This window comes from Zosterops lateralis, assembly GCF_965231275.1.
Source record: "Zosterops lateralis genome assembly, chromosome: 29".
NCBI lineage: Eukaryota > Metazoa > Chordata > Aves > Passeriformes > Zosteropidae > Zosterops > Zosterops lateralis.
The window spans coordinates 5,395,789-5,422,455 of NC_139789.1; the positions used below are offsets into that span (position 1 = coordinate 5,395,789).

The 26,667-nt window shown below is 49.9% G+C and overlaps 1 protein-coding gene across 1 annotated transcript in view; it reads left to right on the forward strand.

Annotated features, from left to right (window-relative positions):
- Positions 1-26,667, forward strand: part of LOC310920053 (fibrillin-2-like) — a gene marked incomplete at its 3' end in the record, with an annotated part of 76,378 nt that overhangs the window by 15,584 nt on the left and 34,127 nt on the right. The window contains exons 6-23 of the mRNA XM_083879754.1: positions 3,121-3,246; positions 7,629-7,781; positions 8,338-8,535; positions 9,405-9,548; positions 9,788-9,907; positions 11,165-11,290; positions 12,026-12,148; positions 13,333-13,608; positions 14,685-14,738; positions 16,540-16,665; positions 17,208-17,333; positions 18,999-19,118; positions 20,027-20,164; positions 21,335-21,385; positions 22,034-22,159; positions 23,069-23,296; positions 23,948-24,073; positions 25,423-25,551. Coding sequence (XP_083735880.1) covers positions 3,121-3,246; positions 7,629-7,781; positions 8,338-8,535; positions 9,405-9,548; positions 9,788-9,907; positions 11,165-11,290; positions 12,026-12,148; positions 13,333-13,608; positions 14,685-14,738; positions 16,540-16,665; positions 17,208-17,333; positions 18,999-19,118; positions 20,027-20,164; positions 21,335-21,385; positions 22,034-22,159; positions 23,069-23,296; positions 23,948-24,073; positions 25,423-25,551 — 2,490 coding nt within the window. The remainder of the gene's footprint in view (positions 1-3,120; positions 3,247-7,628; positions 7,782-8,337; positions 8,536-9,404; positions 9,549-9,787; positions 9,908-11,164; positions 11,291-12,025; positions 12,149-13,332; positions 13,609-14,684; positions 14,739-16,539; positions 16,666-17,207; positions 17,334-18,998; positions 19,119-20,026; positions 20,165-21,334; positions 21,386-22,033; positions 22,160-23,068; positions 23,297-23,947; positions 24,074-25,422; positions 25,552-26,667) is intronic.

A 26,667-nucleotide genomic window follows, 5' to 3' on the forward strand; every position in this document is an offset into this window, starting at 1 on the left:
CCTGCCCTAATTCCAGGGTTTCTCTGCCAAGAATTTTTTGCTTTTTTAACAGCCCTTCCTGTGCTGCAGGACAAAAGCTGAGCTGTGCTATCAGTGAGGGAACGCCAGGGCCTCATCCAGGATTCCCAAAGGAATTTTTTCCTGCATCCAAAACCCATCCGGGGTGATAAGAGATAAATAAAAAAAATCCGCAAGGGAGACACCAGGAAAGGGAGTGGAAGGTTCCAGCCCGGCTGTCGGGATTTGCCCATTTTTGGCCTCTCCAGGATAATTCTGACAGAGAAACCCTGGGATTTACAAATCTCCTTTTTATCTCGTCCCTTTTAGGTGTGAGGTGCTCAAAATCCGGGGTACAAAATGTCACCAAGGCACAAAAATCCTGAATTTCCTGATGTTTTTGCACCACAGGGAGTTCCCATAACCATTTCCTCACAAAACCCCTCCAAAGAGCTCCATTTTTTTGGGCTCATTTCTCTGGATTTTGGGTGGGTTTGGAGGTTCGATTTCCCTGGATTTTGGGTGTCGTTTGAGGTTCAATTTCCCTGGAACTTGGGTGTTTTGGAGGTTCCATTTCCCTGAATTTTTGAGTAGCAATTCCCTGGATTTTGGGTGGTTTTGGAAGTTCCATCTCCCTGGATTTTGGAGGTTCAATTTCCCTGGATTTTGAGGTTCCACTTCCCCAGATTTTGGGTGTGTTTTGAAGTTGAATTTCCCTGGATTTTAGGTGTTTTGGAGGCTCCATTTCCCTGGATTTTGGAGGTTCCATTTCCCTGGATTTTGGGTGATATTGGAGCTTCCATTTCCCTGGATTTTTGAGTTTCCATTTCCCTGGATTTTGAGGTTCCATTTCCTCAGATTTTTGGTGTTTTGGAGGTTCCATTTCCCTGGATTTTGGGTGGGTTTGGAGGTTTGATTTTCCTGGATTTTTGGGTGTTTTGGAGGTTCTATTTCCTTGGATTTTTGAGTTTCCATTTCCCTGGAATTTGGAGGTTCCATTTCCTTGGATTTTGGAGGTTCCATTTCCCTGGATTTCTGAGGTTCCATTTCCCTGGATTTTGGGTGGGTTTGGAGTTTCCATTTCCCTGAATTTTCAAGGATTTGGAGATTCCATTTCCCTGGATTTTGGAGCTTCCATTTCTTGGATTTTGGGTGTTTTTAGAGCTTCCATTTCCCCCTTTTGTGGTCCCTTTTTCCGAGGCAAATCCCCGGTTCTGCCCCTGAACGATCCCCAGAATTTTCATTTTCTCCATCAAATCCCGGGCGTTTCCACCCCACGGTAAAAAATCAGAATTCCCACAAAGGTTGGGATTAACTCTGCAACCTTTGGCTTTTCCAACATTTTTCAACCTTAATTGGGCGAATCCAATTCCAATTCCAATCCCGGCTCCAAAATCAACGTTTGCCTTGAATCCTGCCATTGTCTGAGCAGGATCCCGATTTAATTCCCAACAGAAAGGTCGGAAAAGTCGGGAAGGAGCCAAGGCTGGAGTTGGCAGAATTCCCTGCCTGGAGCTGGGTGTTCATGAGGGAGGAATGAACCGGGTCACTCACAAAAGGAAAATTGAGAAGGAAAAATGTGGTGGGAGAAAGAATTGAAAGGAACAACAAAGCCCTCCCCAGGCTCAGGTTCCCAAAGTTCAGGATGTGAAAATCCTGGAGGAATTGGTTCCTTTCCTGCCCCTCGGAGATGGGAGTTTAATGAGGTGGATTTTTATTTTTATTTTAATTTTTTTTGGTGGGGTTTTATTTTGATTTTTCATGGATTTTCATGGGGTGGATTTTTATTTTTATTTTAATTTTTTTGTGGGTTTTTATTTTAATTTTTCATGGATTTTCATGGGGCGGATTTTTAGTTTTATTTTAATTTTTTTGTGGGGTTTTGTTTTGATTTTTCATGGATTTTCATGGGGTAGATTTTCCATGGATCTTTATTTTCATTTTCCATGGATTTTCATTTTCATTTTCCATGGATTTTCATTTTTATTTTTCATAGATTTTTATTTTTCATGGATTTTCATGGGGTGGATTTTTAATGGATTTTAGTTTTCCATGGATCTTCATTTTTATTTTTCATGGATTTTCATTTTTATTTTTCATGGATCTTCATTTTTATTTTTCATGGATTTTCATTTTCCATGAATTTTCATGGGGTGGATTTTCCATGGATTTTCATTTTTATTTTCCATGGATTTTCATTTTTATTTTTTCACGGAGCCGCGATTTGAGGGAAGCTCTTGGATTCTCCCGGGTTTTTCAGAGGATTGGGGTTCATTCCTGCCCCTGATGTTGCCCTGGGCTGAGGGAGGGATGTCAGAGGCACAAACCCATCAGCAGCTCCCAGGGCTCGGATCCTCCTCCAACATCCAAATCCTCTTCCAATATCCGACCCCTCTTCCAATACCCAAATCCTCTTTCTGGGAAGGATTTCCTGCTCTCCAACCTAAACCTCCCCAATGGAGAGAAGCAGAGACCCCACAAATCCCCTCTGGGATAATTTTGGAGACCCTTTATGGCCTCCAGCACCCCCAACCCCCATCTCTGTCTCCAGATGGACACGAAAGAACCGCATTGACACCGTCCAGTTGTGCGAGCGGAAAGAATGAAATTTATTTTTGGGATTTAGGGTTTAAATAGATTTAGGAAGTTGATCAGCGATTGGACCATGAGGTTGACACCTCCATGAGCTCACTGGTCAGGTTGGAAATCCATCAATTTGTCCTTTCCTCCAGGAAAGATTTGTAAATCTCACAATTTACAAAACATCACTCTTTGTTCACGTAATGAACGAGAAAACTCCAATCCAGAAACGCAAAACATCAGAAAGCTGAAAAAAAATCACGGCGACACCTCTACGGATTGAGTGTCCCCAAACGCGCCCCGGATTTAGGTTGGGAAAAAGTTACTTTTGGCACCTCCACGATTTACAAAACATCACTCTTTGTTCATGTAACGAATGAGAAAACTCCAATCCACAAACGCAAAACATCCGAAAGCCGAAAAAATCACGGCGACACCTCTATGGATTGAGTGTCCCCAAACGCTCCCTGGATTTGAGTGGGAAAAAGCCACTTTTGGCATCTCCCAGCTGGATTTTTTTATTTTTGTGTCCCTTTTTTGCAGACGTGGACGAGTGCGGGGCCATCCCCGGCGTGTGCGACGGCGGCGACTGCACCAACACCGTGGGCAGTTACGTGTGCTCCTGCCCCCGCGGCTTCGCCAGCAGCCCCGACGGCTCCCGCTGCCTCGGTGAGAGGGGAGAAAACGGGGTTTGGGGTGAGAAGAGGGATGGGAGTGTCCACAGAGGGAGCCGGGGTTGGTGGTGGGTGGGAAGGGGTTGTTTTTACAGGTGGTTGTTGTTCTGTCCTGGTTGGGTTGTTCTGGTCTTTCTTCCTCTCAGGAATTTGTCCATCCTGGAATTTCTTCCACTCCAGAATTTGTCCATCCCAGAATTTCTCCATGTCCAGAATTTCTTCCACTCCATAATTTGTCCATTCCAGAATTTTTCCATGTCCAGAGAATTCCTGGAATTTCTCCCTCTCCATAATTTGTCCATTCCAGAATTTGTCTATTCCAGAATTTCTCCCTCTCCAGAATTTCTCCCTTCCAGAATTTGTCTATTCCAGATTTTCTCCCTCTCCAGATTTTGTCCATCCTGTAATTTCTCCCTCTGCAGAATTTTTCCAGAATTTCTCCCTCTCCAGAATTTGTCCATTCCGGAATTTGTCTATTCCAGAATTTCTCCCTCTCTGGATTTTGTCCATTCCAGAATTTATCCATTCCAGAAATTCTCCATATCCAGAATTTGTCCATCCCAGAATTTCTCTCTCTCTGGAATTTCTCCTTCTTTGGAATTTGCCCATTCCAGAATTTCTCCCACTCAGGAATTTGTCCATCCTGAAATTTGTCCCTCTCCAGAATTTCTCCATCCTGGAATTTCTCCCTCTCCACATTTTGTCCATTCCAGAATTTCTCCTTCTCCGGATTTTGTCCAGAATTTCTCCCACTCCGGAATTTGTCCATTCCAGAATTTCTCCATCTCTGGAATTAATCCATCCTGGAATTTGTCCCTCTCCAGAATTTTTCCATTCCAGAATTTCTTCCTCTCCTGATTTTGTCCATTCTGTAATTTGCCTATTCCAGAATTTCTCCCTCTCTGGAATTTATCCATCCCAGAATTTCTCCCTCTTTGGATTTTATTAATCCCAGAATTTCTCCCTTTCCAGAATTTCTCCAGAATTTCTCCCACTCCACAATTTGTCCATCCTGAAATTTCTCTCCCTCCATAATTTCTCCCCCTCCAAAATTTCTCTCACTCCAGAATTTGTCCAGAATTTCTCTCTGGAATTTCTCCATCCCGGAATTTCTCCCTCTCTGGAATTTCTCCATCCCGGAATTTCTCCCTCTCCAAATTTCCTGCTCTCAAAATCCATTTGCCCTCAGGGGGATGAGGATGGGCAGATTTGGGAAAAGGAAATTCACCCTTCAAAGTGTCAGGTGCAGCTTTCCGTGCAAACAAATCCAGAAAAAAAAAAAAAAAATCAGTTCCAAATTCTTTTCTGGAGCAGAATTAAATGTTTTAGTTCCAGGAGGGAAATAAAAAATAAAAAATAATAATAAAAAAAAATTGTGAAGTGTGAGTAAAAAATAAAGGCCAAATCCTCATGTTTGGGAAAATGATAAATTTTAATGGGAATGGAATTTTCTCCTGCTGTTTCCACGAGCCCTGGGATGAGTCATGGGGACATTCCCTTGAAACCAAGAGCTTCGAGGAACGAAAAATAAATAAAATTAGAAAGCCCGGATTTAAAAATAATCCCGGAGCTGATTTAGCTGCAGTGGACTGTGACTCCACCTGAACTCCACAATTCCCTTTTTGGGACGGGCTGGGTTTGTTTTGGCCAAACCCGGAGCTCCTGCTGGGCTGGGGCTGCCCTGGCACCCAAAATTTTGGGAGAATTTTAGGAGCGTTTGATCCATTCCCAGCAAAGAAATTTTTTATTTATTTTTTATTTTTTTAATGGCATTGCAAGAACGTCCTGTAGTTTTTTGCAGCTGGAAGAGCAAAAGCCAGAGTTGGAGCTGATGCCCAGGGCCAGGAGATGATTTCAGTGCCTGCCCCAGGAGAAAATAATCAATAATCAATAATCAATAATCAATATAATATAAATATAATATATAAATATAATATGTAAATATAATATATAAATATAATACATAAATATAATATATAAATATAATACATAAATAATCAATAATCAATATAATATAAATGTAATATATAAATATAATATATAAATATAGAGATAATCAATAATCAGTATGATATAAATATAATATAGAAATATAGTATGGAAATAATCAATAATCAATAGAATATAAACATAATTTATAAATATAATACGGAAATAATATTCAATATAATAGAAATATAATATAGAAATATAATATGGAAAGAATCAATAATCAATATAATAAAAACATAATCTATAAACACAATATGGAAATAATCAATAATCAATACAATATGGACACAAAATGGTCACAAAATGAACACGAAATGGTCACAAAATGGGCCCAAAATGTGCATAAAATGGACCCGAAATGGGCAAAAAATGGGCAAAAAATGGACACAAAATGGTAAAAAAATGGACCCAAAATGGACCCAAAATGATCAAAAAAATGGACACAAAATGGACACAAAATGGGCACAAAATGCTGCTGGGGTCAGGACACAGCCCTTGGGGTGGGTGCAGAATTTTTGGGGGGATTTTCTGGGCTGAATAAACCCCCCTGCTCATTTTTGGGGGAATTTTCTGGGCTGAATAAACCCCCCCGCTCATTTTTGGGGATTTTCTGGGCTGAATAAACCCCCCCGCTCATTTTTGGGGATTTTCTGGGCTGGAAAAACCCTCCTGCTGCTCCTGGGGTCAGGACACAACCCTTGGGGTGGGTGCAGAATTTTTTGGGATTTTCTGGGCTGAATAAACCCCCCTGTTCATTTTTGGGGGATTTTCTGGGCTGAATAAACCCCCCTGCTGCTCCTGGGGTGAGGACACAGCCCTTGGGGTGGGTGCAGAATTTTTGGGGATTTTCTGGGCTGGATAAACCCTCCTGCTGTTCCTGTGGTCAGGACACATCCCTTGGGGTGGGTGAAGCCCCCCAGGTCCATCCTGGGATTGTTCCTTTTCCCCCCAGAATGAACAGGACCAAACTCCCCCTCCCATCCCGGCTGGATTTTGGCACCCCCAGGGCTCAGTCCCCACCTGGGAGCTCAGAGCTCTCTCTAATCCCATCTGGAATTTCCTCTCCCCTCCCTCCTTTCTGCTTTTCCTGGGGTTTTGTGCAAACCCAAAACACCCCCAGGGTTTTCTCCTCCCCTTCCCCAGGATTAGGAGCAGCTCCAGCCCCTGAATTCAATCCCGGCTTTTAAATCCCCCATTTCCCCCAGGTCTGACTTTTCTCCCCGCCGCTTTTCCAGTGGATAAAATTTCCCTGAAGGGGCGATTCCAGCTCTGAGGGATTTGAGTCGGGGTCATTGTCCCCTGCAGGTCCCCGAGCTGTCCCAGGAGCAGCAGATCAAACAGCCCCGGGCAATTAATTCCAATTAATTTTCCCAGGAAAGTGGCAGCCACAGCACCGGGAGATTTTTTTTTCCCCTTCATTAATTGACTTGAGAAAAAAATAAAATAAAAAAAATAATAAAAAACAAGGTGGGAGAGGAAGGAGGGGAAGGTTGAAGGTTTTCTTGGAGGGGTTGGATGGCTCCAGGTGGAGATTGATGTGGGTCCCCTCTGTCCCCTCTGTCCCCTGGGTCCCCTCTGTCCCCTGGGCCTTGGCCAGGGGCCACAACCCCCCAGCAGGGCCAGGGGAGGCTCAGGGGGTCAGGCTGGGAGAGATTTCATCGGGAATGGGCCCTGGGGATGTGGCTGAAGGTGCTGGTGGCATCTTGTGACTGAGTGTTTTCTTGTCTCTGTCTCTGTCCCATCCCTGTGTTCCTGTCCTGTCCCTGTCCTTGTCCCCTCCTTGTCCCTGTGTTCCTGTCCTTGTCTCTCTCCACCTCCCTGTCCATCTCCTGTTCCCTCCCTGTCCCCGTCCCCATCCCACTCCCTGTCCCTCTCCCATCCCTGTTCCTGTTCCTGTCCTCTCTCTGTCCCTGTCCCATCCTGTCCCTCTCCCTTGTGTCCCTGCCCCTCTTCTGTCCTTGTGTTCCTGTCCCATCCCTGTCCCTCTCCCCATCCTTGTCCCATCCCTGTCCTGTCCCATCCTATCCCTGTGCCTGTCCCTTATCCCTCTCCCTGTTCCCATCCCATCCCTGTACCTGTCCTCATCCCTGTCCCTGTGTCCCTGTCCCATCCCTCTCCCTGTCCCCATCCTGTCCCATCCCTCTCCCTGTCCTTGTCCCTGTCTCCCTGTCCCCATCCTGTCACTCTCCCTATCCCATCCCTGTCCCTGTCCCCATCCATGTCCCATCCATGTCCCTGTCCCATTCCTCTCTCTGTCCCCATCCCTCTCCCTGTCTCTGTCCCTGTGTCCCTGTTCCTGTGTCCCTGTCCCCATCCCTGTCTCTGTCCCTGTGTCCCTGTCCCTGTCTCTGTGTCCCTGTGTCCCTGTCCCTGTCCTGTCCCCAGACCAGCGCCTGGGGACGTGTTTCTCGGCGCTGCTGGGGGGTCGCTGTGCCGGGGACATCCCAGGCCAGGCCAGCCGGATGCAGTGCTGCTGTGACTCGGGCCGCTGCTGGGCCATGGGCCAGACCCCCGAGGTGTGCCCGGTGCGGGGCTCGGGTGAGTGTCCCCCAAATACAGTGCACCCCAAACCCAGTGCGCCCCAATCCTAAACCCCAGTGCATCCCAAACCCAGTGCACCCTAAACCCCAGTGCATCCCAGACCTAAACCCAGTGCACCCCAAACCCCAGTGCACCCCAAACCCAAACCCCAGTGCACCCCAAAACCTAAACCCTAGTGCACCCCAAACCCAAAACCAGTGCACCCCAAACCCCAGTGCACCCCAAACCCAAACCCCAGTGCACCCCAAACCTAAACCCAGTGCACCCCAAACCCAAACCCCAGTGCACCCCAAACCCAAACCCCAGTGCACCCCAAACCTAAACCCAGTGCACCCCAAACCCCAGTGCACCCCAAACCCAAATCCTAGTGCACCCCAAAACCTAAACCCCAGTGCACCCCAAACCCAGTGTGCTCCAAACCTAAACCCCAGGGCACCCCAAACCCAGTGCACCCCAAACCCCATAATTTCCTATCCCCATTCCCATCATTTCCCATCCCCATTCCCATAATTTCCTATCCCTACTGCTGGAAAAATCCCTATTTTTGTTCCAGACGAGTATCGCCGGCTCTGCATCGAGGGGCTCCCTGTCGTGCCAGGTTTTCCCGGGAATTATCCAGGAATTCCCGGATTTGTCCCCAACGGAGTCGGGCCAGGACTGAACGGGCCCGGCGGGATCGGCCCCAATGGGGCCAACGGGCAGGGAGGGATCCCGGGGCTGCCCGGGATGGGCCCAGGGAGCTCCAGCATCGGTAATTCCTGGTGTGATCCCGAGCTGTCCGGCCCAGGGAGGGTCCCCAGGGCTGGAGGGGATGTCCTGGATCAGGGGACAGCAGGGATGTGACACTCGGGATGGGGAGAGGATGAGCCAGGGAATTATGTCCCCGATTCCCAAATGGGTTCCCAAAAGATCCAGATAGGAGCAGAGCTTTACTGGCACCTCCTCGGTCTCATCATCCCCAGTTGATCCCCAGCTTGGGACCCTCTGACACCCCTCAGAGAGTTCCTGGGACACTCCAGGGCTCCCCAACCCTCCCTGGGCTCTCCAGGAGGTGCCACCACCCTGGGGACACCCAAGGGCTCCCCAACTGTCCCTGTGTCCCCCAGAACTGCCACCATCCTGAGCCCTGGGAACACCCAAGGGCTCTGTCCCTGTTCTCCCCAGGAGGTGCCACCATCCCGAATCCTGGGGACATCCAAGGGCTCTGTGATCCTCCCTGTGCCCCCAGGAACTGCCACCACCCTGAGCCCTGGGGACACCCAAGGGCTCTGTGACCCATCCCATGCTCAACCCAAGGGCTCCCCAAACCACCCTGTGCCCCCAGGAACTGTCACCATCCTGGGGACACCCAAGGGCTCTCCAACCCACCCTGTGTCCCCCAGAACTGCCACCATCCTGGGGACACCCAAGGGCTCTGTCCCTGTGCTCCTCAGGGGGTGCCCCCATCCTTAGTCCTGGGGACACCCAAGGGCTTCTCAACCCTCTCATCCCTCCTGGGTGCTTCACCCAAGGGCTCTGTGACCCTCCCTGTGCCCCCAGGAGCTGCCACCACCCTGGGGACACCCAAGGGCTCTGTGACCCTCCCAATGCTCCACCCCAACCCTCCCTGTGCCCCCCCAGGAACGGCCACGCTCAACCAGACCATCGACATCTGCAAACACTTCACCAACCTGTGCCTGAACGGGCGCTGCATCCCCACCCCGTCCAGCTACCGCTGCGAGTGCAACATGGGCTACAAACAGGACGTGAGAGGGGAGTGCATCGGTGAGTGGGGCCACGGCTCCAGGGTGTGCTGGTTTGAGAGCAAAACCAGTGAGAGGCTCCAAGTCAGGAATATGATTTAATAAGAAGAAATGTAAAAAGGTAAAATAAAATAAAATAAATGCGATAATACAAAAAAGCACTGAGAGAGTCAGAACACAACCTGAGCAGGGTGGTGGGAGCAGTCCAGGTGAGGTGGTTCTTCCTGAAGGTGGGTTTTTTTGGTTTTTTTCCCCTTGCAGATGTGGACGAGTGCTCGAGCAGCCCCTGTGTCCACGGTGACTGTGTCAACACCCCGGGCTCCTACCACTGCAAGTGCCACGAGGGCTTCCAGAGCACCCCCACCAAACAGGCCTGCATTGGTAAGGGAGGACAACAAAAAACCTCCTCGTCGAGTCGAGGAGTGAGAAGAGAAAGAGAAATTTTATTACGGTTCGGGGTTTATATAGGGTTTGGGGTTTGATTGGGAAATGAGAGGGACACCTTGTCGCAATTAGGGACATGAAAAGAACCACACTCAGGTAGAAGCAGGAAAAAGAAGGTCAGTTTGTGATGATTTAGGGTTTATATGGTATTTGGGATACCCAAATGGTATATATACCATCTATATATGGTATATATTTATATGGTATATACCATATATACCATATATATTTGGTATATTTGGTCAAGGATTGGTCGATGAGGAGAACACCTTTCTGACCCCAGTGGTCAATCCAGAAGTCCATCACTGAGAGGAATAAAAATCTACATTGTTTTGAGAGACTCCAAAGGAAAATATGTCAACAATCATCAGAAGGCTGAGGATTAGGGTGACAACACCTCTCTGACCTCACTGGTCAACTCAGAAATCCATCAATTTGTCCTTTTCCCCATGGAAGGAATGTGTTATTTACAAAACATCAGTCTTTATTTTTCTTAAAATTTGGGAGAAAGCGCCAGTCCAAGAATGAAAACATCAAAAGGCTGAAAAAATCAAGGCAACAGCTGTTCTTCATTTTTTTTGGGGGAGAGCAGAGTGGTCAGCAGAGCCCCTGGCACCACAAAAGGGTTGTAGGGGTGAAATGGGGCGAGGAATGTCAACACTGCCACGTTTGGGATGGGATCTGCCCAGGAAAAGTTCCCTCCACCTTAAAATTTTCTGGTGGCAATGGAGGGACCTGCAGAGTCGTCCCCAAGAACAGATTTCTCCCACTTTATTTGACAAAAGGAGGGGGAGAGAATTTGACAATTCTGGGTCAGAATTGGTTTGGGTGCAGGATTTCCTGCAAGGCTGCACTGCCAAAAAATAGAGATGGGAATGTTCCCCCATGGCAACAACCAAGCAAAGGCAGATTTCCACTGGAAATCCACTTGGCAGTTCCCAAGAAATCTTGATTTCCCTTTGAAATCTTGATTTTCTTCCTCTCTTTCTGACAAAGTGGCTTCCAAACTGCCCAGAAAAGTGAAATTATTCTGATTCTCCCAGTGGGATTTTTTTGGGGGGCGAATTCCCGCGTCCGAGGGTTTCCCACCAAAAATTAATAAATTAATATCAAACCAGAAATTAATATCAAACCGGGGCTGCTCCTGCCCTCTTCTTGCTCCCACTTTTTGGGGGTGTTTTCCCCTCCTTGCAGACATCGACGAGTGCATCATGAACGGGGTGATGTGCAGGAACGGGCGCTGCGTCAACACCGACGGCAGCTTCCAGTGCATCTGCAACGCCGGCTTCGAGATCACCCCCGACGGCAAGAACTGCGTGGGTGAGGCTGCTGTGCATCTTTGGGGTCATCCTGGGGCAGAGATTTGGGGTGTCCCCAAAGCACAGGGAGTGGGAATCTGTGTGGGTGAGATTCTTTTGCATGTTGGGGGTCACCCTCACCCTGGGCCATTGATCCTTCAGGGACAGGGAGGTGTTTCCATGAGAAACTGAGATTCCTGTGCATGTTTGGGGTCACCCTCACCCTGGGGCAGTGATTTGGGGTGTCCCCCAAGGACAGGGAGGTGTTTCCTTGGAAAAATGTGTGGGTGAGGCTCCTGTGCATGACCCTCAGCCTGGGGGAGTGATTCCCCAAGCACAGGGAGGTGTTTCCATGAGAAACTGAGGCTCCTGTGCATGTTGGGGGTCACCCTCACTCTGTCGCAGTGATTTGGGGTGTCCCCCAAGGACAGAAAGGTGTTTCTATGAGAAACTGCATGAGTGAGGCTCCTGTGCATGTTGGGGGTGACCCTCACCCTGGGGCAGTGATACCCCAAGGACAGGGAGGTGTTTCCACGGGAAACTGTGTGGGTGAGGCTCCTGTGCATGTTCGGGGTCACCCTCATCCTGGGGCAGTGATTTGGGGTGTTCCCAAAGCACAGGGAGATGTTTCCATGAGAAACTGCCTGGATGAGGCTCCTGGGGAGGGAGGTTTTGGTGGCACAGGGAGGGTTTGGGGGCCCAAGGAGGGGTTTGGGGGCACAGGGGAGAGGGTCTTGCTGCAGCTCTGTGCCCCCAGACCACGACGAGTGTGCCACCACCAACATGTGCCTGAACGGGATGTGCATCAACGAGGACGGGAGCTTCAAGTGCATCTGCAAGCCCGGCTTTGTGCTGGCCCCCAACGGGCGCTACTGCGTGGGTGAGGGAATGATCCCTTCCAGTCCCAGTCCCAGTCCCAGCCCCAGCCCCAGTCCCATCACAGTCCCATCCCAGTCCCAGTCCCAGTCCCAGCCTCAGCCCATCCTGAGCCCCTGTCCGTGTGTCCTGACCCCGTGTCCGTGTGTGCTGAGGCCCTGTCCATGTGTCCCTTGTCCTGAGACTCTCTCTGCATGTTGTGAGCCCCCGTCCATATGTCCCAGCTCTCTCTCCTTGTGTCCCCATTCTCTCCCCATGTGTCCCAATCCTCTCTCCTCATGTCCCAGTCCCCTTCTCATGTCCCAGCCCTCTCCCCATGCATCCCAACCCTCTTCCTGTATCCCAACCCTCTCCCTGTGTGTCCCAATCCTCTCTCCTCATGTCCCAGTCCCCTTCTCATGTCCCAGCCCTCTCTCCATGTATCCAAGCCCTCCCTCAGTGTGTCCCAACCCTCTCCCTGTGCATCCAAACCCTCTCATCATGTCCCATCCCTCTCCCCGTGTGTCCCAACCCTTTCCTCATATCCCAACCCTCTCTCCATGTGTCCAAGCCCTCTCTCCATGTGTTCCAACCCTCTCCCTATGTCCCAGTCCCCTCTTTCATGTCCCAACCCTCTCCCTGTGTGTCCCAGTCCTCTCTCCTCATGTCCCAACCCTCTCCCCATGCATGCCAACCCTCTCCCCATGTGTCCCAATCCTCTCCCCATGTTTTCCAACCCTCTCTCCATGTGTCCAAGCCTTCTCTCTGTGTGTTCCAACCCTCTCCCCACGCATCTCAACCCTCTCCCCATGTGTCCCAGACCTCTCCCTATGCATCCCAACCCTGCCCCATGTATCCCAACCCTCTCCTCATATCCCACCCCTCTCCCGATGTGTTCCACCCCTCTCCCAATGGGTTCCAACCCTCTCCCCTTGTGTCCCAGACCTCTCTCTGTGTCCCAGTCCTCTCTCTGTGTGTCCCAACCCCCTCTCCTCATGTCGCAGTCCCCTCTCCTCATGTCCCAACCCTCTACCCGTGTATCCCAACCCTCTCCATGCATCCCAACCCTCTCCTCATGTCCCAACCGTCTCCCCGTGCATCCCAACCCTGCCCCATGCATCCCAACTTTCTCCCCACGCATCCCACCCCTCTCCCCACATATCCCACCCCCCAAACTCACCCCTTTCCCCTTCCCTGCCCCATCCCCAGACATCGACGAGTGCGAGACGCCCGGGATCTGCATGAACGGCTGGTGCATCAACACGGAGGGCTCGTTCCGCTGCGAGTGCCTGGGGGGCCTGGCCATCGGCGTGGACGGCCGGGTGTGTGTGGACACCCACATGCGCAGCACCTGCTACGGGGGCATCAAAAAGGGCTCCTGCGCCCGTCCCTTCCCTGGCGCCGTCACCAAATCCGAGTGTTGCTGCGCCAACCCCGATCATGGGTTCGGGGAGCCCTGCCAGCCCTGCCCCGCCAAGAACTCTGGTGAGGACATGTCTGGGGGGGTCACTTGGAGAGCTGTGGGGATGGGGAAATGGGTGCTGGGCAGCGTATAGTAAAGTGCATAAAATATATATTATATATATATAGTATAGTATAGTATAGTATAGTATACTATAGTATAGTATAATATAGTATAGTATAGTATAATATAATATAATATAATATAATATAATATAATATAATATAATATAAATATTACATAATATACTGGATAATATATTATATATAATGTATGTATTATATGTATACATATAAGATATGTATATATTATATTACATGATATTATATTTATAATTTATATTATGTATATACTATATATATATATATATATATAAAAAATTATAATTATATAATATAATTAATCTGGGGCTTCGGGGAGCCCTGCCAGCCCTGCCCTACCAAGAACTCTGGTGAATCCGTGTCTGGGTGGGTCACTGGGGTGTTTTGGGCAGTCTGGAGAACTGCAGGAATGGGGTTACGGGTGCCAGGAAGCCAAAAAATGCATATAATATATAATATAGAATATAGAAATTCTATTCTATTCTATTCTATTCTATTCTATTCTATTCTATTCTATTCTATTCTATTCTATTATATCTGGTGCTTCGGGGAGCCCTGCCCAGCCAAGAACTCTGATGAGTCCAGCCCTGGCTGTGCCTGGGTGGGCAGGGATGTCCTGGAGGGTCACTGGGATGGTTTGGGCAGTCTGGAGAACTGTAGTAATGGAGCCAGAGGTGCCAGGCAGCCAAAAAATGGGGAGTGGGTGCCCAAATCCACTGGGATGTCAGAGCTGGGAGTCTCAGCATTAAAATGCACAAAGTCACATCACCAAGGCCGGGAGAGCTCAAGGAGGGTTGAGACAACACTCCCAGGCTCGGGGTGGGGATTTTTGGGGTGTCTGGGGTTGGGCTGGACCATCCTCGGGGTGTTTGTGTTATGTGAGCACAAACTGCCCCTCTGGGAGGGAAATATGGAACCCTCGGGGGGTTGGGGAATGTCCCCGTGGGGAATGTCCTGCCCCACTGGTGACTCTGCTCTGCTCTGCTCTGTCCTCACAGCGGAATTCCAGGCGCTCTGCAGCAGCGGCATCGGCATCACGGCCGACGGCAGAGGTGGGTGCAGGATCCCACAGGGATCCCTCAGGGATGTGCAGAATTCCCCAGGGGTTCCTCAGGAATGTGCAGGATCCCTCAAGGACATGCAGGATCTGTCATGGATGTGCAGGATTCCCCAGGGACATGCAGGATTCCTCAGGGATGTGCAGGATCCCTCAGGAATTTGCAGGATTTCCCCAGGGATGTTCAGGATCCCTCAGGGATGTTCAGGATTCCCCAGGGATGTGCAGGATTCCTCAGGGACCTGCAGGATTCCCCAGGGATGTGCAGGATTCCCCAGGGATTCCTCAGGGACGTGCAGGATTCCTCAGAAATTTGCAGGATCCCTCAATGACATGCAGGATTCCCCAGGGATATTCAGAATTCCTCCTGCAGGATTCCCTGGGCACTCTCAGCTGTTTCCCTGGATCAGGGATGGATCAGTGGGAGCTGTGCTGGGCTGTTCTCCCCTCTGGGATGGCCCTGAGCACTGTGACCCTCCCCTTGTCCCCTGCTCTGCCCTCCAGCTCCTCCTGGGGCTGTGCCAGGCACAGGGAGGTGACAAATGAGGCAGTTGGAGATCCAAGAGAGGTGGCAGTGCCAGCCCTGGGCAGGGCTTGGACCAGCAGGGAGAGCCCAGAGCAGCCCTGGCCAAGCCTTGCAGATGGGAAGGAGCCAGAGGAGAAGCTCCAGTGGCTCCTCGGGCTCCCATCCAGGGCTCCGTGTCCTGGCCAGGGGAAATCCCATGGGAATGGTCAGACTCCTTCCAGCAAGGCCAGGCTGTGGTCAGCCCATCCTGCCTGGAGCCAGGGCTGGCTCAGAGCTCTGAGCTGTGATTCCCTGGATGCTCAGAGCTCTCCAGGTTGTGATTCCCTGGCTGGAACTGAGCTCCAGGAGCGTGGAGACAAAGACCAGCAGTGACTGGACAGCCATGGCCATGGGCTGGGGCTCACAGGGTGAAATCTCTGCCCTGGCACCAGGGATTGGCCCCAAAGGAGGAGAAGAAGGGATGATCCTGCAGGGAAGGGATGATCCTGCAGGGAAGGGATGATCCTGCAGGGAAGGGACAGTGCCCACCTGGCTGCCACCCTTCAGTGCTCAATCCAGGGATAATCAAAGGGTCTGAGCTCATCACTGGGATAAAAACGACTCTGAGATGTCACACAAGGACCTGAGAGCCCTTGACATAAAACTGGGCTTATCCCAGCCCCTGGTCCAGCTCTCTCCTCCTGAGCTCAGAGCCTCGGGCTGGGTCAGGACAGGGAGAAAGAAAAACATCTTTGGATGTGTCCAAAGCCAGGCTGGGTCAGGACAGGGAGAAAGAAGCACATCCTTGGATCCAAACACATCCAAAGCCAGGCTGGATAGGGCTTGGAGCAGCCTGGAAGGCTGAAAATGGAATGAGATGAGGTTTAAAGTCCCTCCCAACCCAAATCATTGTGAGGCTCCACGATTCCTGCAGAGGAGAGCCAGAAGATGTGTAATGAGCAGAACGTGAAACAACAACACTCACTGTCAGGTTGAGAGCGAGGAAAAACATGTTTTATTTTGGGGAATTTCAACTTATATAGTTTTGGGGGATTTGGTCAAGGATTAGGGGACGAGAGGAACACCCCTCTGACCCCAGGGGTGAAACCAGCAGTCTGTCACAGAGAGAAACCCAAAAACAATCTACTTTATGTTAAACGGGTGAGAACCTCCATCAGAAATACTCAAACAAAATCAGAAGGCTGAAAAATCAGGGGGACAGAGGTGGGGAATTTTCTGTCCCTGCATTCACTGGGCTCCACCTCATTTGCCTCCCTCTTTTCCCTGCCAGACATCAACGAGTGCGCCCTGAACCCCGACATCTGCCCCAACGGGATGTGCGAGAACCTGCGGGGCAGTTACCGCTGCATCTGCAACCTGGGCTACGAGTCCGACCCCACGGGCAAGAACTGCGTGGGTGAGTCACTTTTTGGGGGTGCCTGGTGCCTCCAGGAGCTGCTGATCCCCCCAAAAATCATCCCCAGGTGTTGGTTGGGCTGGGGGTGGAATGGGAAGGGTGGAAGGTGGGTTGGGATAAGGGTGGTTCAGTAGGGGAAGGAAAAGAGGAAGGTGGAACTCGTGGGTTGGGATAAGGATTGGATGATAAGGAAAACAAGGAATTTTTTCCTGGAAGGTTTTCAGGTCCTCTCAAGAGAGCAGGAGAGACTTCATGAGTTCTTTGTGAAGGAAAAGAGCAGGGGCAGCTCTGATTTCTGCCCTGGGAGCAGGGATGGGAGCCAGGGAACACCTGGAGCTGTGTCAGGGGTCGGGATGGAGATCAGGGGAAGGTTCTTTCCCCCCTGGGCACTGAATTCCCAAAGGGAACGGCCACATCCAGAACTCCAGTAGAGTCTGGGATTGTTGGATCAACCATCCCATGAATCCTGTGATTGTGTGTGGGGTGGGAAATTACCCCTCCCCAGCCCAAAGCAGCTGACAGATGCCACCATCTGTCCCCAGATGTGGACGAGTGCAGCGTCAACCGTCTGCTGTGTGACAACGGGCTGTGCAGGAACACCCCGGGCAGCTACACCTGCACCTGCCCCAAGGGCTTCGTGTTCCGCACCGAGACCGACACCTGCGAAGGTAACGGGGCCACCAGGGCTGGGGGGCAAAAAACCCCACAGACTGAGGGTGAAAGAGGATGTGAAAAGAACCAACTCAGCCATCAGGATGTGAGATGAAAAGGGAAAAGTTATTTGGGGATCTTGATTTATGTCGTTTTTGGGGTTTGGTTGAGGATCGAGGGGTGAGAGGAACAGCCCTCTGCGTGTTCATCCCTCTGAGCCAAGTGGTGAACTCAAAGTCCATCAATTTGTCTTTTCCCCATGGATAGAATGTGTTTTTACAAAAATATCAGTCTTTACTTTTCTTACAATTTGTGAGAAAGCTCCAGTCCAAGAATGAAAACATCAGAAGGCTGAAAAAATCAAGGCAAAACCTCAGCTCCTGCCCAGGGCTGTGAATCCCTGATTTCCTCCCCACCCCACTGCCCTGGGCTGCAGAATTTTGGGGTTCTGTGGGTTTTACATCCTTTTTAGGGTTTTACCTCATTTTTTAGGGTTTTGCCTCATTTTTTAGGGTTTTACCTCATTTTTTTAGGGTTTTTCCCCATGGTTTTTAGTGGTATTTCACATCGGGTTCAAAGCAGTTGGACACCTGACCCCAAAACATCCGAGCCTGGAAAAACCAGAGTCGTTTCCTCCAGGGCCACAAAAATCTGAGCTTGAGGCTTGACCAAAATTGAAGGTTTGGGAATTTGGGTTGAAAGGCTGTGATTTGGAGAGGAAGAAATGGTTTCCTGTGTGCAGAGGACTCAAATATTTGAGAAGTGGCACTTTGCACACTCCTCAATCTAAATACATTTTTTTTAAAATCTTGTATTTTTTATATTGTTACTGGAGCTGCCTGTGTTACAGGTTTATGCTTATATTTTCTGTATTTATATGGAATATGTATATAATTTACAATCTATTATTTATATAATACATTATGTAGTATTTGTTGCGTTCTATGTTATGTTATTGTAGAATATGTTATTTCTTATGTGTAATATAATATATAATATATAATATATAATATATAATATATAATATATAGCATATAATATATACTATATAATACATACTATATAATATATAGTATATAGTATATAATATACATTATATAATATATAATATACTATATAAATGATATATTATGCATAATGTATAATACATAATATATTAGACATTAGATATTTTTATATGTATTATATATAATTATTATATTGTAGATTATATAATATAGATTATATTAATTATATTGTATATTATGTATTATATAATGTATAGAGTGTATATTATAGAATAGAATCTAGAGTAAATAATATATCTATATTATAACAATTATAATATATAATAGAGATATAACATACCATATAATATATATTATATATATGATGTACTATATAATATATAATATTAGTATATATATATTTGATATAAGCATATTTATATCTCTTTTAAATCAATGAAATTACCTTAAATTACAATGCAAAAAACCCAATTTAAACCCACCACTCTTCACACTCTCTTCTCTCACTTCCTCCATGACCTCTGACCCTTTGTCCCCTTGTCCCCTTGTCCCTCGTCCCCTTGTCCCTTTATCCCTTTATCCCTTTATCCCCTTGTCCCTTTATCCCCTTGTCCCCTTGCCCCTTTGTCCCCTTGTCCCCTTGTCCCCTTGTCCCCTTGTCCCTTGTCCCCACAGACATCAACGAGTGCACGTCCAACCCGTGTGTGAACGGGCTGTGCCGGAACAACGCCGGCTCCTTCGCCTGCGAGTGCTCCCCGGGCAGCAAACTGGACCCCAGCGGGACCATCTGTGTGGGTGAGCGGGGCCAGCTGGGTGACATCGCCAGCCGTGTCACCTGCAGGGTCACCTGGCCCGGCACAGGGAGCGCCACGGGGTGGGATGGGTGGGGAGGGTCAAAGAGGGCACGAGAAGAGCCACAGTCACCTATCAGGGTGTGAGATGGAAATGGAAAAAGGGAAGTTTATTTGGGGATCTCCACAGGTTGGGGAGTGTCAAAGAGGACACGAAAAGAGCCACAGTCACCCATGGCAGGGGGTGAGATGGAAAAGGAAAAAGGGAAGTTTATTTGGGGATCTCCTCAGTGTGGGACACGAGAACCACATTCACCCATCAGGGTGTGAGATGGAATGGAAAAGGGAAGTTTATTTGGGGGTCTCCACAGGGTGGGATTGTTGGGGAGTCAAAGAGGACACAAAAAGAGCCAAACTCAGCCATCAGGGTGTGAGATGAAATGGAAAAAGGGAAGTTTATTTGGGGATCTCCACAAGGTGAGATTGTTGGGGAGTATCAAAGAGGGCATGGAAAGAACCACAGTCACCCATCAGGATGTGAGATGGAAAAGAAAAAAAGGAAGTTTATCTGGGGATCTCCATAGGGTGGGATGTTGGAGAGTGTCAAATAGTGTCATTATCAGAATCCGATTTTACTCAGATTTATCCAAGAATTTATATATCATCTCAGTAAGGTTAATAATTTCTACTACAATAATTAGCTTAAAAAATCATACAAGCAACTCACATATTTTCCAACATCTTCACCGTAGGGGGTTGATTGAACCTTCTCCCTTAAGCAAGTTTTTAATCCCATCCTCTTAATAAACTCAAAATTCTGTTTCTCCTCGTCATGGCATCCTAATCACCGGACTATTGAGCCTTATTAATTAAGTCTGTCTCACTTTAATGAATCCCCCCCTGTCCCTGCAGACAGCATGAAGGGCACCTGCTGGCTCAACATCCAGGACGGGCGTTGTGAGGTCAACATCAATGGGGCCACGCTGAAATCCGAGTGCTGCGCCACCCTGGGGGCGGCCTGGGGCAGCCCCTGCGAGCGCTGCGAGATCGGTGAGACTCTGTGGGGTCTGGGTGGGGTTGTACTGGGTTGTATTGGGTTGTACTGGGTTGTATTGGGCTGTACTGGGCTGTACTGGGCTGTGCGGGGCTATACTGGGCTGTGCCAGGCTCTGTGGGATTATGCTGGGTTTTGCTGGGTTGTGCTGGGTTGTACTGGGTTGTGCCAGCCTGTGTGGGGTTGTACTGGGTTGTACTGGGCTGTACTGGGTTGTGCTGGGCTGTACTGGGTTGTACTGGGCTCTACTGGGCTGTACTGGGCTGTGCAAGGTTGTACTGGGCTGTACTGGGCTGTACTGGGCTGTACTGGGTTTTACTGGGTTGTACTGGGCTGTACTGGGCTGTACTGGGCTGTACTGGGCTGTACTGGGCTGTACTGGGTTTTACTGGGTTGTACTGGGCTGTACCGGGCTGTACCGGGCTGTACTGGGTTGTACTGGGCTGTACTGGGCTGTACTGGGCTGTACCGGGCTGTACCGGGCTGTACTGGGCTGTACTGGGTTGTACTGGGCTGTACCGGGCTGTACTGGGCTGTACTGGGCTGTACTGGGCTGTACTGGGCTGTGCGGGGTTATACTGGGCTGTACCGGGCTGTACTGGGCTGTACTGGGTTGTACTGGGCTGTACCGGGCTGTACTGGGCTGTACTGGGCTGTACTGGGTTCTACTGGGCTGTACTGGGCTGTACTGGGTTGTACTGGGCTGTACTGGGTTGTACTGGGCTGTACCGGGCTGTACCGGGCTGTACTGGGCTGTACTGGGTTGTACTGGGCTGTACTGGGTTGTACTGGGTTGTACTGGGCTGTACTGGACTGTACTGGGCTGTACTGGGCTGTACTGGGTTCTACTGGGCTGTACTGGGCTGTACTGGGCTGTGCAGGGTTATACTGGGTTTTACTGGGCTGTGCTGGGCCCGGCTATTCCCAAGGGAATTCTGGGAATATCCCAGCCGGGTGCTGGGATGGAGATCAAGAGCAGGAAAACCCCCAGAGGGTGGTTGGGGGGGTCAGCACTGACCCCAAGAACACTCTCAGGGACAGGGTGGGATTGTCGGGTGCTGTGAAGGGCCAGGGGTCAAGCCCGGTGGTCCCTTGGGTCCCTCCCAGCTCTGGATATTCCAGGATTTTGTGGAACCCTTGGTGACATTCCTGTCCTTTCCCCGCAGACACGGCCTGTCCCCGCGGCTACGCCCGCATGAAGGGGGTCACCTGTGAAGGTAAAGTGCTGCAGGGGGGGAAATCTGAAAATCTGATTTTCTTGGGAATGGGAGCCTTGTTTTCCTGCTGCTCTCCTGCTTTTCTGAGTCTTGGGGGCATCTCCACTCTCTGGTCGTGTGTCTGTCTGTCCGTGTGTCTGTGTGTCTGTCTGTGTGTCTGTGTGTCTGTCTGTGTGTCTGTGTGTCTGTGCCCAGGTCCCAGCTCCCTCTGTGCCTGGTTTCCATAGATAAAAGTTTCCATAGATAAAAGTTTCCATGGATAAAAGTTTCCATCGATAAGTTACCATTCAGAGCCTGGTGGGCATCTCTGGGCTCTTCCCTCCTCCTCCTCTTCATCCAGGAGCCACTTGGTGCCCCCCTGGTTGTGTCCCCTGTGCCACCCTTCACTGTCCCCACCCCTGTGCTGTCCCTCACTGTCCCCAGCCCTGTGCCATGTCTCCATTCCTGTGCCATGTCCCCACCCCTGTGCCACGTCCCCACCCTGTGCCATGTCCCCACCCCTGTGCCACGTCCCCACCCTGTGCCATGTCCCCAGCCCTGTGCCATGTCTCCATTCCTGTGCCATGTCCCCACCCCTGTGCCACGTCCCCACCCTGTGCCATGTCCCCACCCTGTGCCATCCCTCACTGTCCCCTCCCCGTGTCGCAGACGTGAACGAGTGCGAGGTGTTCCCGGGCGTGTGTCCCAACGGGCGCTGTGTCAACTCCGCCGGCTCCTTCCGCTGCGAGTGCCCCGAGGGGCTCACCCTGGACGGCTCTGCCAGGACCTGTGTGGGTAAGGACCCCCCATCCTGCCCTCCCGGCTGCTCCCTCCACACCAGGAATCCTTTGGGATACCTGGAAAAACCCCAAAATCTCAAACCCAAACCCTGGGCACACCAAACCCAAACCCTGGGCACGCCAACCCCAAACCCTGGGCACACCAAACCCTGGGCACACCAAACCCTGGGTGCACCAAACCCTGCGCACACCAAACCCAAACCCTGGGCACGCCAAACCCAAACCCTGGACGCACCAAACCCAAACCCTGGGCACACCAAACCCAAACCCAAACCCCGGGCACACCAAACCCTGGGCACACCAAACCCTGGGCACACCAAACCCAAACCCTGGGCACACCAAACCCAAACCCTGGGCACACCAAACCCTGCGCACACCAAACCCAAACTCTGGGCACTCCAAACCCAAACTCAAACCCTGGGCACACCAAACCCAAACCCTGGACACACCAAACCCAAACCCTGGGTACACCAAACCCAAACCCAAACCCCGGGCACACCAAACCCAAACCCAAACCCTGGGCACACCAAACCCAAACCCAAACCCCGGGCACACCAAACCCTGGGCACACCAAACCCTGGGCACACCAAACCCAAACCCTGGGCACACCAAACCCAAGCTCAAACCCCGGGCACACCAAACCCTGGGCACACCAAACCCTGGGCACACCAAACCCAAACCCTGGGCACACCAAACCCAAACTCAAACCCTGGGCACACCAAACCCAAACCCTGGGCACACCAAACCCAAACTCAAACCCCGGGCACACCAAACCCAAACCCTGGGCACACCAAACCCAAACTCAAACCCTGGGCACACCAAACCCAAACCCTGGGCACACCAAACCCAAACCCCGGGCACACCAAACCCTCGGAGGGGTCTGAGGCTCTCCGTGCCCCCCCAGACGTGCGGGTGGAGCAGTGCTACATGCGCTGGGACGAGGACGAGTGCACGGAGCCGCTGCCAGGGAAATTCCGCATGGATATGTGCTGCTGCTCCGTGGGCTCCGCCTGGGGCTCGGATTGTGAGGAGTGTCCCCGTCCCGGCTCCGCGGAGTACAAAGCACTCTGTCCCCGCGGGCCCGGCTTTGCCAACAGAGGGGATGTGCTCTCGGGACGGCCCTTCTATAAAGGTCAGGGGGGATTTTGGGGATGGGATGGGGATAATGGGATGGAGATGGGATAGGAATGGGAATGGGATTGGGATGGGGTGGGTCGGGATGGGCTCGGCTCAGCTGGGCTTGATCGGGATGGAGATGGGATGGGATGGGATGAGATGGGATGGGATGGGATGGGAGGGGATGGGGATGGGATGGGAGGGGATGGGGATGGGATGGGCTTGGCTCAGCTGAGCTGGGCCGGGCTGGGCTGGGCCAGGCTGGGCCAGGATGGGATGAGCTGGGATGGGATGGGGATGGGGATAATGGGATGGGATGGGCTCAGCTGGGTTGGGATGGGGATGGAGATGGAGATTGAGATGGAGATGGAGATGGAGATGGGGATGGGGATGGGGATGGGATGGGGATGGGGATGGGATGGGATGGGATGGGGATGGGATGGAGATGGAGGTGGAGATGGGGATGGGGATGGGGATGGGGATAATGGGATGGGGATAATGAGATGGGGATGAGATGGGATGGGGATGGGTCGGGATGGGCTCGACTGGGCCAGGCCGGACTGGGCTTGGCTGATCCAGGCTGGGTCCCCCTCAGCTGCTGCCTCAGAGGGTTCATAGCGATCCCCCCACCCTGGGTTGAATTTTTTCCTGATTTTTCCCCTCTCAGACGTGAACGAGTGCAAGGTGTTCTCCGGGCTGTGCACACACGGCACCTGCAGGAACACCATCGGCAGCTTCAGGTGCATCTGCGGCAACGGCTTCGCCCTGGACGCTGAGGAGAGGAACTGCACAGGTGAGGGAGACCTTTGAGACTCTTCCTGCTCATTTTTTGGGGGGCTCAGCAGGCTGGGGCTGCCCAGAGGAGCCCTGGAATTTATTTAGGGGCCATGAGCAGGAGCATCAAGGGCAGCAGGTTGGATGGGGTTTGGACCACCTTGGAACAGTGGGATCTGTCCCTGCCCATGGCACTGGATGGGATTTAAAGTCCTTCCAACCCAATCCTGGAATTCCATGAGGCTCCTCCTGCCTTTGGGGTGGAGGCTCAGCCCTGCCCCAGGGAGCAGCAGGACCTCAGCCCATCCAGGGACAGGAATTCCTCTGGTTCTCGGGTTTTATGTTTCTCTCACCTGAGATTCCAAGGCTGGTGGTTCAAATGGGTGTGAGGGAGTGTTTTTCCCTCCTGACCTCCGAAGGATTTGAGTCTGATTCTGTGTCTCTGTGCGAAAAGGATGAGGAGTCTCAAGATCTTGGTTTTCTTGGTTTCTCGTGTTGTTTATTAATTCTTATCTTACAATTCTGTGTCCAGCCAAGGTGTTCACAGCAGCTCGGACACGAGGGGACTCCCCCCGTGATGGGAGGTCACTCTGCCTTTATACAGATAATTATGTGTCTATTATTTACCATTTCATACCAATGCCCATCACCTGTACTAGCAGAGTCATTTCTACTTTGCCCCAATCCCCTCAAACCACCTTGTGCCCACGTCACTGCAGACAACGGATGCCAAGGGAGAAGGAGAAGAACTCAGGGTTCCACCCTAATTCCACCATCTTGTCCCTTTGCACCTCCATTCTAAAAACCCCAAAACTACAAAATCTTCCACCCGGTGATAACCCACACCACTGTCTGTCACACATTTGTGACTTGTCATTCTTCTCTCTGTTGGAAGTTTTTCTCAAGGACCAAAATCAAAGCCTGTGTCCTCCTGGGCTCTGGGGCAGGGTCTGCAACCCCCCTGGAGAGACCCCAGACCCCCCTGGACAGACCCCAGACCCTCCTGCACAGACCCCAGACCCCCTGCACAGACCCCAAACCTCCCTGGACCAATCCCAGACCCCCCTGCACAGACCCCAGACCCTCCTTGACCAACCCCAAACCCCCCTGCACAGACCCTAAACCCTCCTGGACAGACCCCAGACCCTCCTGCACAGACCCCAGACCCCCCTGGACCGACCTCAGATCCCCCTGCACAGACCCCAGACCCCTCGGACCAATCCCAGACCCTCCTGCACAGACCCCAGACCCCCTTTTTGGGTCCCAGGCCTCTCTATTGAGCTCTGTGACCTCCCAAGGCACCCAGAGGGATCGCCTGGCCTCGGCCCCTGGTGGCCTGTCCTGCCCTGTCCCTGTCCTTGTCCCCAGACATCGACGAGTGCCGCATCTCCCCGGACCTGTGTGGCCACGGCTCGTGTGTCAACACCCCGGGCAGCTTCGAGTGCGAGTGTTTCGAGGGCTACGAGAGCGGCTTCATGATGATGAAGAATTGTATGGGTGAGTCAGGCTGGGCCCCCAACCTGGGCAGGGGGAAAATGGGTTATTGAAATAAATTAATCAGTATTAGTCCGATAGAAGGTGTTTGTTGTTTGGATATAAATGTAAATTATATGTGTGTATATGTAAGTATTTATAGGTATAGATTTATTTTTATGTGTATATTTATTTCTATATAAATATATACATTTGTATTTATTGATATGTAAACATTTTTATATAAATATATCTGTATGTAAACATAAATATATATACACTTATACATTTATTTATAAGTAAACATATAAATCTATATTTATTTATAAGTAAACATATAAATTTATATTTTTATATGTAAACATATAAATAAATATATATGCACACTTATATGTATATATTTATATGTATATATTTATATAAATATATACAATTATGTTTGTTGATATGTAAACATACATATAAATATATATACACTTATATGTATATATTTATTTATATGTAAACATTTATATATAAATATACACATATGCATTTATATTTATTTATATGTAAGCATATATATTTTTATATATATTTATTTATATCTAAACATTTGGTGTTTACATAAAGCCGCAGTTACAGTTTCTATACAGGAGTTTTTTTATTGGCTCAGTATATTATAATAATGATTATAATAATAATAGATATTATTCAGATATCAGATATTCAGTTATTCAGATACAGATCTTATCTGAATAAATACTATAATATTAATTATTATTATATAATAGATATTATTCAGATACAGATATTATCTAAATAAGTATCATAATAATGATTATAATAATACAACAGATATCACTCAGAATTACTCCACCAATTCCCCACAGCTCCTCCCGTCTGCCCAAGCCTTATTTTTATTCTCATCTGTTTCCAATTGAATAATTCTTGTTTGGAGCTTGAAAAAAAACCCCATCGGTGACCTCAGTTTGTCTCCAGCAGCTCAGCCAGACTCTGTCTGTCCTTTAATTCCTGGCATTCCATGTTTCTTCCCTTCTTTAAAATAAATCTGCACTTTCAAACCACTTCAAGCCATGATTCAACACCATTTATTTTTATTTTTAATTTTTTCATGTTTTTATTCTCTGTGCTCTTTAA